The 13,746-nt window shown below is 38.9% G+C and overlaps 1 protein-coding gene across 1 annotated transcript in view; it reads right to left on the bottom strand.

Annotated features, from left to right (window-relative positions):
- Nucleotides 1–2,154: 2,154 nt before the first annotated feature.
- The window catches only part of LOC102217605 (sodium/potassium/calcium exchanger 3-like), a 32,760-nt gene continuing 21,168 nt past the window's right edge, over nt 2,155–13,746 (bottom strand). Inside the window, exons 3-17 of the mRNA XM_005802944.2 lie at nt 11,045–11,121; nt 10,203–10,277; nt 10,013–10,097; nt 9,617–9,720; nt 8,502–8,576; nt 7,822–7,847; nt 5,516–5,569; nt 5,287–5,429; nt 5,048–5,214; nt 4,730–4,967; nt 3,819–3,985; nt 3,615–3,729; nt 3,425–3,537; nt 3,273–3,338; nt 2,155–2,388 (exon numbers count right to left, since the gene is read on the bottom strand). Of these exons, the coding sequence (XP_005803001.1) occupies nt 2,278–2,388; nt 3,273–3,338; nt 3,425–3,537; nt 3,615–3,729; nt 3,819–3,985; nt 4,730–4,967; nt 5,048–5,214; nt 5,287–5,429; nt 5,516–5,569; nt 7,822–7,847; nt 8,502–8,576; nt 9,617–9,720; nt 10,013–10,097; nt 10,203–10,277; nt 11,045–11,121 (1,616 nt within the window). The 3' untranslated portion in view covers nt 2,155–2,277. The remainder of the gene's footprint in view (nt 2,389–3,272; nt 3,339–3,424; nt 3,538–3,614; nt 3,730–3,818; nt 3,986–4,729; nt 4,968–5,047; nt 5,215–5,286; nt 5,430–5,515; nt 5,570–7,821; nt 7,848–8,501; nt 8,577–9,616; nt 9,721–10,012; nt 10,098–10,202; nt 10,278–11,044; nt 11,122–13,746) is intronic.

The following is a 13,746-nucleotide window of genomic DNA, read 5'->3' on the forward strand; positions in this document are numbered from 1 at the left end:
ATTTCAAATTTTAAAAAAAAATCCAGCTACTATTAAAATATATTATCCCTCTGAGCAACAAAACAATCTAGAGACATGATTTCATTTATCATTCAGAATAATTTCTGACAGAAAATCAGTTATTGCACTTTTTTTTATTGCACTCAAGAAACAACAGTCTTTCTATGATCCATAAAAATATCTAAAGCTGTTAATTTGACTCTTAAGATACGTTCTACCTCAGACATCACAGCAGAATGAACAGAAACATTCTTTGGAGACCGGAGCTCAGCTGCTTGCTTTGTAATTATTACCAAATGTGGCTCAGAGGCGGATGGCAGAGACTCCTGACAGCTGAGTGAAAATGGACGTCAGCGTCCGAGGCAGAGTCATCTGCTGGCAAAACGAGGCTGGAGGTCATGAGGACGGGGCGACTTCTGCCTCAGGTAAGATGTAAAAAAAAATCAGCTATCAAATGCTGGATTAGGAAGTTAAACCTAAGAGTGAAATGGGACAAAATCTGTGGATTTTAAATAGAAATTAAGAACGAAATGACTTTAGGTCATAATGTGTTGACCTAAAGAGCCCCCACAAATAAGCAGTTTAAATAAAATACACCAACAGGAGTACAGCTCTCTTTTTAAAAAATATCAAAATACCACAGAACAAGTCTTTGTAGGACATTCATTATTGTAAAACTATGCAAGTTATTTAACATTTATAAACATTACAAAGTAGACAATGATCATTTTACAACCACCTGGGAAAAAAATAAAATGTTTCCCTTTAAAGAAACTTTGAGAATTTACAGATCTAACAATCAAAAATACTTCAAGTTCCACTGTAAAATAAAAATCTATATTGTTAGTTTTTTTTCTGTATAACAGTAGAATTGGTTTACTATGGCAGATCTATCAGAAAACACAGACTCATCTTGTAAATGTACATGGGTCTATACTCTAGTTTCTCTGGATTGTCTTTAATAAACAATTTCATTAAATTCAAATATTTTTTTACAAAAACACATTTAAGAAACATTACATCGATTGTCGTACCTAAACAGGAAGTATGCTACTTTTCTGCACTAAAATCCAAAGTTTGCAATACTCATTGTTACAATATATATATTAGGTTTCATAGTAATAAGACTTCTAAAAAATACTGTTGTACTAGGTTATTCTCTTCACCTACCTTAAGAAGTACCGACTGGCTTGAAGTAGTGAGGCAAAATCATCAAAACATTATTATCACAACATTGTGCATTTTAACATCAACTAATCTGATATCATCAGATAACTATTGCTAAAATCAGAGGGCGTACATTCAGAACGTGTTAAAAGGTTGTCCCAAACACGACACAGCAGTGATCATCTCTTTTTGTCTCGGGTCTCATTTCCCCCTTCTGTCAGGTGCAGTAGTGTATTAAGTGCTAGATACATTTAGGCAGAAGCTGCAGCGGAAACAGTGAGATTAGCACCAGTTAGCATTAGACTACCCTAGCCTGTGGTAACGTTGGTGACCTAGCTTAAATTTGAGCTTAAATTAATTAGTTTAGCTGCAGTTGGTACAAAAACAAGAATATAAATAAATAGTTATGAAAACTTGCTGTGAACTGAAAGCTTTAAGAAGATTGTGACAGTGTTGTTGTCATATATACACACACACACAATGTGTATATATGTCAAGCAGAAAGCTGTTTAAATTAGCTTATTATTAGCAAGACAGTCAGAAAGCTAACATGACGTTTTAACGGAAATATTAAATACTTTACCGAAGTGGCACTCTGATAAGACCTCCACTTAAAAATAATCTGAAAAAAGGATTTCACTACATAAATGCCCCACCCAAAAAACTAAAACCATGACAATTCAGATTAATTATTGCTAATAAATAGATTCAAAATGTTTCTCTTTGCAAAAAAAGGCTTTAAAATCACAACTTTCAGTGTCACTTTCTTATTAAAATCGATAAATATCTAACAATATTGCTGCTTCATCTGCCTTTTCTGTAATTGCTTTCGCAAAAAAAAACCTAAAGACAAAATTTGAATGTCTAAAGACGGCAATCAAACACTGCACTGTACAAAACGACCAAAAGAAGTCAAAACAAACCTGTGTATTTGTACAACATTACCATAGTGATTCCTACATAGGTGCACAGAAATTGTCACAAGGAAAACCACGCTACTTTCACTCTTGCTTTTTGTTTTTTTTTTTTGGCATCAGATAAACTGTATGTGTGGGAAACAGGGAATCTATTAGACGAGTCTAAAGAAAGGGGAAACGCAACCGTCAGGTCTTACATCTGTCCAAAAAGGATGGAGCAGAGAAGGAAGATCGCATAGAGAAACATCAGACCCAGACCCAGCCGGCGGTCCAGCCTCCAGTGGTTTAGATGTACGCTCATCACCTGAGGGGAAACAGGAAAACAGTTACTTCTTCCTTTTTTGTGTTTACTGCAAACTCTGCTGCATTATATTCAAATATGACTTAATGGCAGACACTTGTATAACACTTTGAGGAGGAAACAAACAGAAACCAGTGTCAGAAAATACCTTTCATGAATCTAAATTTTTAAACGTACTAACACACTAAAACTCGACACAGAGCTCTTTAGGCGGCCTACATCCATTTTGTTCAGTCAAAACTATTGTGGGTAAAGCATTTGTAGTTGTGTCTTTAAGTAAGATGAAGTTTTCTCAGTTTTTTTTTTTAATAACGAAGAGGTTCAAGATCCAAGCTTACCAAAGAGTTCATTGTTTTCACTTTTCAGGCTCCCTATTTGAAACTAGATCATTTTTGACTAAACATTTTACTTTTTTAGGACCAAATCTTTGAATAAAATAGAAATATCGCCACACATGGGAAGTTTAAGTGGAACAGCAGCAAAGTGACAGGATATTCAGGCATACAAATAAGATAAAATTATAAAAATATATAAAAACCAAAATTAAGAATAATATACTGTGTAGTAAGGACAAAACTACAACATTAAATAATACTCCAGTCAGCATATTTATTAATTTACAGTGTCCTGCACAAGTATTCACACTCCTTGACGTTTTCTCATTTTGTCATATTCCAACCACCTGCCAGCTGTGGGGTTCATGCGCTATGGCAACCAAAAAGATAAACAACAGGCCACAAACGTCACCATTTTACTGGGATTGACCAACACAACTGGTGTGTTTTTGTGTAGCGGAAGGAAAATAATAAACGGTTTTCCATTTCTTAAGTCTCTTGTGTTGCTGAAAACAACACAGAGAAAACATCTCATGGTTTGTATTTACTTACAGTCAGAAACACTGATGCCAGCAGCAGGATGACAGAATATACAAGACCTTTATTATTTATGGACACCTGAGGGAAAGATTAAAAACATGCCATTAAGTCAGAACAGGAACATTTTGAATACAGAAAAAAAGAGAAGATAAACGTGTTCATACTATAGATCCATGGTCCACCAAAAGGGTACGCAAAGCCCAGGGGAAGCCCAACCCCAGCAGGATGTCAAAGATATTGCTGCCTATCGAGTTGGACACCGCCATGTCCCCCATGCCTGGGAAGAAAGAGGAAGAAAATACAATGATAGGAAAAAAAACTTCTAAAGATTCAAGTGACCTTTCTGCCATCTACCTTGTCGAGCTACAATCAGGCTTGCCATGCAGTCGGGTACACTGGTTCCTGCTGCCAGGAAGGTTATACCCATGATGTAGTCAGGGATGTCTAGTGTAAAGCTGATAATGGTGACCTGATTAAAGTAAATAGAGCAGGATCAAACAATCATTTGGAAACTGTTGCTTTATTTACTCTACAGTTCACGAGGTTCTGTCTTCTTACCATCCACACCATGAGGTAGGAGAAGACAGCGATCCACAGGGTGGAGGCCACGAACGTGACCATGAACCAGCGGTGCCAGCGTGGCAGAATGCAGTTAGGCACAGTACAGTAGAGGAGGAGGCCCAGAGGCCAGGTGATCACCCACTTCACCCGCGCACAGCAGCTTCCTGCCACACGGAAAACACAGATATCATCTATTAAAAGCCTCCAGTTGTTACTGGCTGAACGTTTAATGTTACATTTCTTATCTAGTTACTGCAGTGACACTGTGTTCCCCGCCGAGAAAAAGGCTGGCCCTACAGAGGCAGCCAGAGCTGCAATAAATTGGTCTACTCCAAGCATATTCAGCTTTTTAGAATGTCCCAGTCAAAGTCCAGAACTACAGTAGATCATATACTCTATTAATTTATTATCTATTTGCTCTCAAAAAAGGCCACTAGTATAAGACAAAAAATAAGTTAACAAAAAAAAAAACTTCTTCAATGCAAAACACCTGAAGACGCACCTAAAAAAAATGAGCAGCTGTAATTGTAGATACACTTTTCAGATTTATTTTTTTCTAACTGTAAAATTTATATCTTTATCCTTCCACTTCACAAAGTCTGTGCTTCTGTCAGACAAAGTCCAAATTAAAATGGGTAGTTTGTGGTTGTAAGGAGACAAAAAGTGATCAAAAATATATAGTTAGTTTTAAGCCAAAGCACCTGACTGAAAACTTTTGTCATCCAGCTAAAACATTAAATCATACAAGCTGGTTTTAATTTATCATTTGATTGACTGATTGATTGATTGATTGATTGATTGATTGATTGATTATGACAGGCCTAGGTAGTATGAATCTCTTTGCAAGACTCTGCAAACCATTATTCAATTAGAAGCTTTCCAAAAACTCAAAGGCCTGCGTTCGATACCTGGCATGCGAACAGGATTAAAAATGCCATCCTCATCATCGTCTTCCTCCTCTGGCCGGCACCCCTCGGCCCCTGGCTTGTCTCCCGACTCTGCGTCTCTCATCCCGGGTCTCCCTCCTCCGTTCTCCAGACTGCAGGAGCCCGACCTCTTCAGGTCGTTGCTGGGCGACCCTTTCCTGGACCCTGTGGCGGCCTCGCCGTCTCGCTGGTGTTTGGAGCTCCGGCTCAGCCTCTGCCTCTGGGGTGAAGAGGCAGAGGCTGTGTCTCGTTGTGTCTGACATTCGCAACACACCTGAATCTGACAAATGAAATGATTACCTCGCTGATGAGCATGCGCCCGGCCATGGAGAGCCTGGTGCGGGGGGAGAAGTGCGGGGTGATCATGATGCGCAGACCGGCCTCGGAGAAGGACAGTTTGTGGGGGTTGAGGATGAGCAGCTCGTCCACCATGATGACGGGTTGAGACTCTTCGCCGTGACTTTGGCCTGCGACAGTTTTTACCAATCATACAGGCAGACACACACAGATGAATCCAACGAGCGGAGAGACTGTCTGACCTTTATTGAGGAGAACCATGGAGGTATTGCAAGCCGAGGCCTCTTCTCCCATCTTGCTCTCGGGGCCGCCCTCTGACGCTCGGCAGCACGGTCTGCTGCTCCGTATCCGCCGCATCACAAACACGGAGATCTGGGAGTTGAACCTGCAGCCAAACGGGTGACAGGCGAGGTTCAGGACTGACGCTTCATATGTGACGACGGGGACGGACGTCGCTCGTTGTGAACTCACTTCATGATGACGATGTAGATCCCGTACATGGTCATGAGGAGCAGGGACTCCCACCTGCACCGAGAGCAACATTATTATTATTATTACTAATAAGCTCCACACTTCAGTCAGCTTCACAGTGCATCAAGGACAGTTTCATTGCAAAGATAGAGATTCTCATCTACAATAAATCTGTTTGTACAAGGTAACCTTATTTACACTAGCTACTAAAATTGACATTTACTAAAAAAAACCTAAAAAAAACAACACTATCACATCAGTAATTCAGCCATAAGATTTTAAAATTTGGATTAAAAACCTTCTTTGTATATAAATATATTCTAGCTAGACCTCAAGTGTCATAGTTTTAGTTTAACCTGTTCAGCTTCTGTAAAAATCTCCTATTAAAGCACCTTTTGTTATCCAATTATTAACTGGTTAATGAAAAAAATATAGTCAACGGATCAGCCCTGTACTAGAGACTAGTAGATGCATCTTTTGCTGCAAATGTACACTAAAGGGATGATATGGTATTGCATTTTAGGTAATAACGTACCGAAAATTTTCCAAAAAAGAATTTAATTATTTGAATTGTTTACATATTTTAATGTTGTATAAAATAGACTTAAGTGGTTAAATAGGAATCTGCAAAATGTGCAATTTTTTATGTAGTTACTCAATTAATCATCAAAATAATCAATTATTGGAGTGTCATAAGTTCTTGGTATTTCACCAAGAATGTAACATTAATGTGTGACTTCCTGATTGTTTGTTTGTAGAAAATCTGCTTGTGTTCTTCAGTCCTGCCTTTTTAATCCTGAACACAGAGGTTTTGTGTTTTGTGAGATCTTAGCAAAACATTCTCACTTTGTTCCAGTAGCCACATTAGACAAAGTGAGGCAAACCGACTCAAACACCTGAGACAAACTATTCCTGACCTCCAATCCTGATCCTAAAGACGTCGTGCCAAAATTTCCCAGCCTCAAGAAACAGTAATGAGACACTGAGGCTCGTTACCAGAGTGCAGACCCAGGGGAAAGGAGAGAATCAAGACGTTTTCTGCCACACAGATGGGATTGTTTACATTACTGACCACAGTGAGATTCAAGGTCAAGTAACTGTCACTGGGAAGGACTGCCCCCATCTTTCCCTCTAGTTCCCATCGTATGGGAGCCGGCCAGATGGACAATGAGATAACATGAGAAGACGCTTCCACACAGAGTTGAGGAAAAATCTGAAAAGGTCTTAATTGGTTGACTGATATGCTGCTAAATGTTCATTTATTTTTGTAGTCCTTCAAACCATAATCAGTTGGTTATATTATGTGCTTCACATTTACATTTTGTACTTGCTAGCTTATTAAAGCTGTAGCTCTGGGTTGTTATTTAGGAATTTGGTGGCATAAAAACAAATTACAGTGCTAAGAAAAATATATACACTTGTTTTATGTCTCATAATTGAGCAATAGGAAAGGAAAACAACTCATCAGATAAATAATTGGATGGTTTAATCAATAGTGCAATATGAGACTCATTTAACAAACTGAGTTATAAAATACTGTAAAGTAAAACAGTCCATTTTATTTATAGAGCACATTAAAAAACAATGTTGATCCAAAGTGCTGTATAGTAGGACCAGATGAAACAAAGACAATAATAACAGTAAAACAAAAACATTAATAAGAGGTACTAAATAATGGTAATCTAGGGAAGCTAGATAACAATAATATTATACCCAAAAGAAGCAGTGCATTATTATGAATTGTGTGTTATTTTCCAGCATATCTAATTTCACAAAAGTCTTATATCGCTGTTTAAATAATAAACATTCATGTTTCTGTCCTCTACCATAGAACATTTTGTCCAATACTTAAAAACAACTATTGACTACTCCTTTAGTTGTGAACCAGAAAGCTATAAACTGCATTACCATTGCACACAGGAAGATTTATCTCTCCAATACAATAACACTGATGCTGGCAAAGTCAGCCGAGTACAAATCTGGCAGCCTGTGTTGGGAACGACGGAGGTGAAGTCAAGCACAGCAGCACAACCCGAGCCTTGAACTCAATAAATAAGACATAAATCTCACAAGCATCCACTGCTAACTCAGGCCGTAAATAAAGCCACCAGATTTTACAACTAGATTAGCCTTTCTCTCAAATCTGACTGAAAAAACATCAGCCTTACAGCAACACTGAACTCCACTTCTTGTTATTTGAAATGTAACCAGCAGCGACCCCGATAAAGATGTTGACACGTTTCACACAGATGGAAACATGAAAAACAATCCTGAATGGATTCATGAGTATAAAATGTCTGACTCACCAGTAAACTCTGTCATCATAGATAACCTGAAGAGAAAACAAAGCAGGAAGCTGTAGGTGAGACGTACGGCTGCGTTCACGCTGCAGCCTGAAGTGACCCAATTCCGATTTTTTTTCTTCGTTGTAATGCGACCCAGGCCACTTGGATATCCGATACATAACCGATTCAAATGTGACCTAATAGCCAGGTCGCATTCTTCCGACCTCAACGTCACTGATACTGGACAAATATCACTATTCTGCATCCTGATACGCACAAGCGGGAAGAAAAACAAGCAACCACGGCGGACGATAATGGGGATTAAGTTGTTAAAGTGCTGGTTCCGTTCGGACAACAACTTCAAAATCGTAAGCTATGCTCCACCGTTAACATTCATGTTTACTTCTGCAAACAACTGAGCACTTCCTCTTCTTTATGTCTGTTAGCAAAACACTGAGCACGCTGACGCTATCGCGCCCTCTACTGCGCATGCGGGAGACTTTCAGGTCGTTTGCCGTTCACATTGGAGATCACATAAAGGTCGCCTATATTTGTAAGTGTGAACGACCACGGCAAAAAAAACAACAACATCCGATTTGACAAAAAAAAAAATTGGAATTGGATCACTTCAGGCTGCAGTGTGAACGTAGCCTATGTAAAGCAGAAAAAGAGAGTATATGCAGCTTGAATGCAGGGCTCACCATTATGAGAGCCAGGACAGACAAGATGTAGTAAGAGGAATCTCTAAAAAGAGACCACCATGTCAGAACCACCGTCTGTGGATGCAAGATTCAGAACCAGTCAGTGTGAAAGAGGAGCGCTTCATCAGCATAAAAACATACGTCTGTCTTCAGACCATCTGTCAAGTCAGCATATCTTCATCATGATTGTGTCCTACTGACCCAGACTGAGAGACAATTTAGAGCAGGGATGTCGAACTCTTTTTCATTTTTGGCCATATCGAGGTCATGAATGTGCCCGAATGTATTGATAAAAACCATTAGCAAACTGTTAAAATAAATACATGGCTGTCTCTGCATTCAATAAGCACTCCTTAAAATAAAAAAATATTAAATATCTTTTCAAATTGACCAGTCCCTTCCACATGTTGTGATTGTTTTTGTTTTTTGTTATCAAAATCACAGCTTTTACAGTGCTAATTAAGAAATACTTGTAATATTTGCAATGTATGATATTAACTTGACATCAAGTTTTTTTACTTTTACTACAATCTAGTAAAAGAAAAAAAACACTGCCACCTGCAGGAGGAAGGAAGCACTCAATTAAACCCAATGCTTAAATATTTGGACCACATTTGTGGAAAATTATGCATTAGCATGGAAAAAATCACAATGGCAGAATCATGAAATGCTGACATAACTTGGTGTTGGGCCACATAAAAAGCTATAACGGGCCGGATTTGGCCCCGGGCCTTGGGTTTGACACCTGTGTTCTAGAGGCGCAAGAAAACTTTGCTGGTGTTTGGAGATAATTAGCTGATTAGGGTGTGACACCAGTAACATTTTTACAATATTCTAATTACCTTAGATTTTGGTTTTCATTATCTATAAGCTGTAAAATTACAGGAAATAAAAGCTTGAAATATTTGTAGATGTAACAAAACAATGAGATTCACTTTCTGAATAGTCAAAAATAATACTGAACTTTTTGACAACTGTGCTACCATTATGTGACAAAATTTATAGTAAGCAAGAGTTTTAAAAACAAATCAATCTAGTCTTAGAGTAACATTTTTAGTGAAACATAGGATTGGAACAAACAAATAAAATAGCAGGTAGGGAAAAAGCTTTACTACCTGGCCTGCAAAGATCCCACTCAACCCAATAATGACCAGGATGTTGAAGACAGCTGAACCCACAATTGTGCCGACTCCGACGTCTCCTTTAGTGATGAAAACTCCTAAAGATGGGAAGGAGTAGTTTCACTGTCGAGTCATAAAAAAATAACAAATACTGAAAATCGCGCTCAAACAAAGAGTGAATTTAAAAAGGGCATTTTGACTCTCCTGCAACTTAAATGTCTTATAGCAAGTGTTATTCTGTCTTAATCAGTTTTAAACTTTACTCTGCTGACATCTCGTGAACAGTTCTGGCTCCTCCTGACTCAAACATTCTGTTGAAAAGTCAAGACTCATGTGAAGAAACACTAATGTCAAAGCTGTTACTTGGTCTGGAGTCACAAGGCTACGAACCAATGAGAGAGGTGAACAGCTCAGGGGCGGAGCTTCCAGCAGCCATAAACGTCGCCCCCGCCACATCCTCGCTGAGCTGCAGGTTCTGGAAGATTAAAAATCGGAGCCGAGAATAAAATAGCAGTCATCTAAATGCCCTCTCCAACTGAGGAAATAACATCTGAAGCAGGCAGCAGCTGGTTTTCTTCACCTCGGATATTTTCTCCAGAGAAGGGACGAAGTAGTCGTCACAGACGATAGCCAGAGCGTAGAACATGTAGATGGCCTGAAAAATAGATTTGAGCATCACTAAATGCACGCACACTGATTCTCCTTTAAGTGCAACAGCTTGTTTTGATGTTAAGAAAATTAGAAAAAGTGTTCATGCCCCTTGAGCATTTAAGACATTTTGTCATGTTGCAATCACAAACTTTGGTGTATTTTATAGGCATCTTATGTGAAAGACAGACCAACACAAAGTAGCTTAGATTAATTTGAAGCAAAATTTTCCCTAAAACTCAAAAAGTCCAAACTTTCAAATGATTACATAGAGTCTTCTATTTTATATAATTTTGTCTCAATCTAAATCTCGCTGTCTTGCGAAGGCCTCAGGGGTTTGTTAGAGGACATTAGTGAACAACCTGCATCATAAAGACCAAGAAAAAAGTTGTAGACGTGATTAAAGGAGCGTTAGGTTATACAACAAAATCCCAAACCTTGAACATTTCACTAAATATGATTGAATTTACTATTCAACAATGTTTAGTTTCCAATGCAAGCCAGACAAGGTAAACTAAGAAGCCAAACAAAACTAGCACTACTCAGGAAAGAGGCTAAAAGGCCCAAAAATTTAACTTTATCTTTCACTATATCATTTTATGCCAGTTTTGTGAAATGTTTTCCTCATAGTTTCAAAAAAACCACAGTTATATAAATTAGTATTTATAGTTGAAATTAGACAAAACCTAAAATGTTCAAGGGTTTGAATACTTATGAGACACTGTATGCATGAAAAGCATAAGGGAGTTGTTGTTTTTTTCATGAGAAACTCACGCAGAGTGCATGCAGGAGCACAGCCCCATTCTTCCTCTGCTCCTTGGTAAATATGTCCTCTGGAAACTCATGGATGGCTGTGGGAGGATTAACATTATAAACACCTGACATTTAAAAACAAACAGCAAAACACTAAGAACATTTTGTAGTCTGATGAAAATTACGAACAAAAACTAATGAATCATGTTTCTATTGTGTCCAACAGCAGTTGTGGTGCAACCCACAGCATCTACATTTACCAGAATGATACAGGAAATGATGTGAGAGTGAAACTGGCAGGTGCTTCCTGTAAAAAACTAAAACATAAAACTAAATGAAGGCTTGGCTGTTCCCTTGACGGCCTCGAGAGTGTGGTGCAGCTCCAGTTCACATCTCCGAGCGGCGCTGGATGAATTTAAACTACAGCGCAGCGTGAGGCTATTAATAGCTCCTTTGCTGTGTGAGACAACAATGAGGCGACATGCTCACAATAAGCGCACTGTAGCTGTGGAGATGCACGAAGGCTACATGGATTAGGACCGGGTCCCTTGTGATCCGGGACATTAGATCTGCTCTTTGACACTGCAGCAAGGCAGAATGAGAGCAGGGAGGCCATATGGTCCGTAGGAGAGGACTTTAATTTGGACATGTTCAGAGGGAAAACATACATGCTTCTTGTGGATTCTTTCTAAGACTTAAGGCAGGGTTTTTCTGCAGGTTCCACAAACTCAAATTTAAGATTTCTTAAAACCATTATGAGTGAAATTTAAGAGCTACTGTATGTCTCAACAGAAATGTAGGAATTTCGTCCAGCCATCCGGCGATAAGCTTGCACCAAGATAGATGCAAAATAAGCTAGTTAGCTAGCTGTTAGCAGCGTCACAGAATGCAGTGAAGATGTTGCTTGAGATATTAAGCAAAAGGTTGAGACTTTTCTCAGGAGAGAAAAAAAATACATAAAATATACATTTAAATAGTCCTGCCAAGACAAAATTTAAGACCTGTGATTAACATATTTACTTTTTAAAATTAATTTAAGATATTTTAAGGATCTGTGGACATCCTGCAAGAGTTGAAATAAGTTCCTGAAAGATAGCTGTGTCTCTCCTTCCTGCTTTCTGCTCTTTTAAGATCGAGAGAAAAACTATTTTTACTTTGAGCCATCTGTTGTTGCACGATAGGGTTTGTCCAGTGATCAGTATTGAACATTTCTGGGCATCTTATTCCACAAACAACACCGCCTCAATGACAAGACGCACTCTGAGGGTCTTCTGTTGAGCTGATCAGCTGTTAAACATCTGCGCTCCCGCTGTAGTTTTGTTTCTGTCACCTTCCTCGTCTCGTCCCCTCTCTGCCCCGACACTCAGGTTCTGCTGTGGGCAAAATCACAGGACTGCCACAGCTAGCTTTGGATGGACGCTTTGAGGGGTTGCTGTGGTGAAGGTAGTTGCTATGGTGGCCCTCTCCCAGGGGGAAGCTTTTTTTTGTGATGGGTGTCGGTACAAAGCCAAAGGCTAGGCCACAGCATCAATAATGAGAAAGGGGGAGGTGAATATATTTTTCCCATGGTAAGGATTCATGAAACATTTAAAAACTAGATGAAGTGACAGCAGCTCTGGACTGAAATGTCTAAAAATATTTATTTTTCCTCACAAACCCTCAGGAGACATCTGAGAGGGAGCGAGCGAGGCAGAAGGAGCACAAAGACAGAAGACTGTGGAGCAAAAAGTGAGCTCCGCTAAAACTCCTCTAAAGCAGAGGAGACATCAGGGTTGAAGCTGACAGCACATCTGCATCTCTTCAAATCAAACTAGATCAGCTCCACAGAGTCACATATTTACTCCAAACAAGGCAACATTTGCACTATCATATTTTTCTCTGCGTCCAAACTTTTACTGCAGGCTTCAACAACTTGTCAGCTCTGATCTTGTTTTGTTTGTCACAGTTTCTACAGAGACTCACATGTCACCTATCCGTTCCCACAAAAGCTGAAGCAGAAAAGGCTGTGGGACAACTTGTACTAGACCAGACTTGTTCGAAGCAATCTGTAATATGTCATAGTTTGTCTTCTTGTGACTGGACTCGCCTGAAGGCAGAACAATGCACAGCTTCAAAACGAGCTCTGAAGCAGCACACTAAGAGTTAGATTAGGTCCTGCAAATTATTTCAATGTGTTTCAAGGGAAAAAGTTCAAATCAAAGTAACTAAAATGCAAATAGAGGAATAAAATGTAATGTGTAGACAAATAATGATCATTTTAAATTGTTTCTAGTGGCACAAGGAGGATTGGCTGGTGGCCAGAACCAGATGGTCCTCAACGGCTGGTTGGCAGCTCAAAAACCCCATCCTTGTCTGGCAAGTGAACACATCATATCAAAATGTGTAGCTGTTGAATAGCAAGAATCAAATAATGAATTAAGTAACCTAGATCAAATGCAGATTCCTTAGAGGACAGTTTGTGTGCTTTCATGTACTTATTAAAATTTGAATAATTCGAAGTTTTGAATCTTTGTTTGGTCTTTAAGACCCAGTTAAAGTGCCAAAGGTCCAGTTTAACGTGGACTTAAAGTTGCCTGGAGGTTGTAAAATGAGCCTATTATTATTTTTTTGATCTATCAGAACAAAAATAAAGCTTGTGAATAAATTATAAATAAGTGTAAAATCCCTGCATTTATTAATCAGTTTAGACTTTTGCCCTTTAGAGTGAAAGCTGGAAAAATGTC

This window comes from Xiphophorus maculatus, chromosome 11, assembly GCF_002775205.1.
Source record: "Xiphophorus maculatus strain JP 163 A chromosome 11, X_maculatus-5.0-male, whole genome shotgun sequence".
NCBI classification, from domain to species: Eukaryota; Metazoa; Chordata; class Actinopteri; order Cyprinodontiformes; family Poeciliidae; genus Xiphophorus; species Xiphophorus maculatus.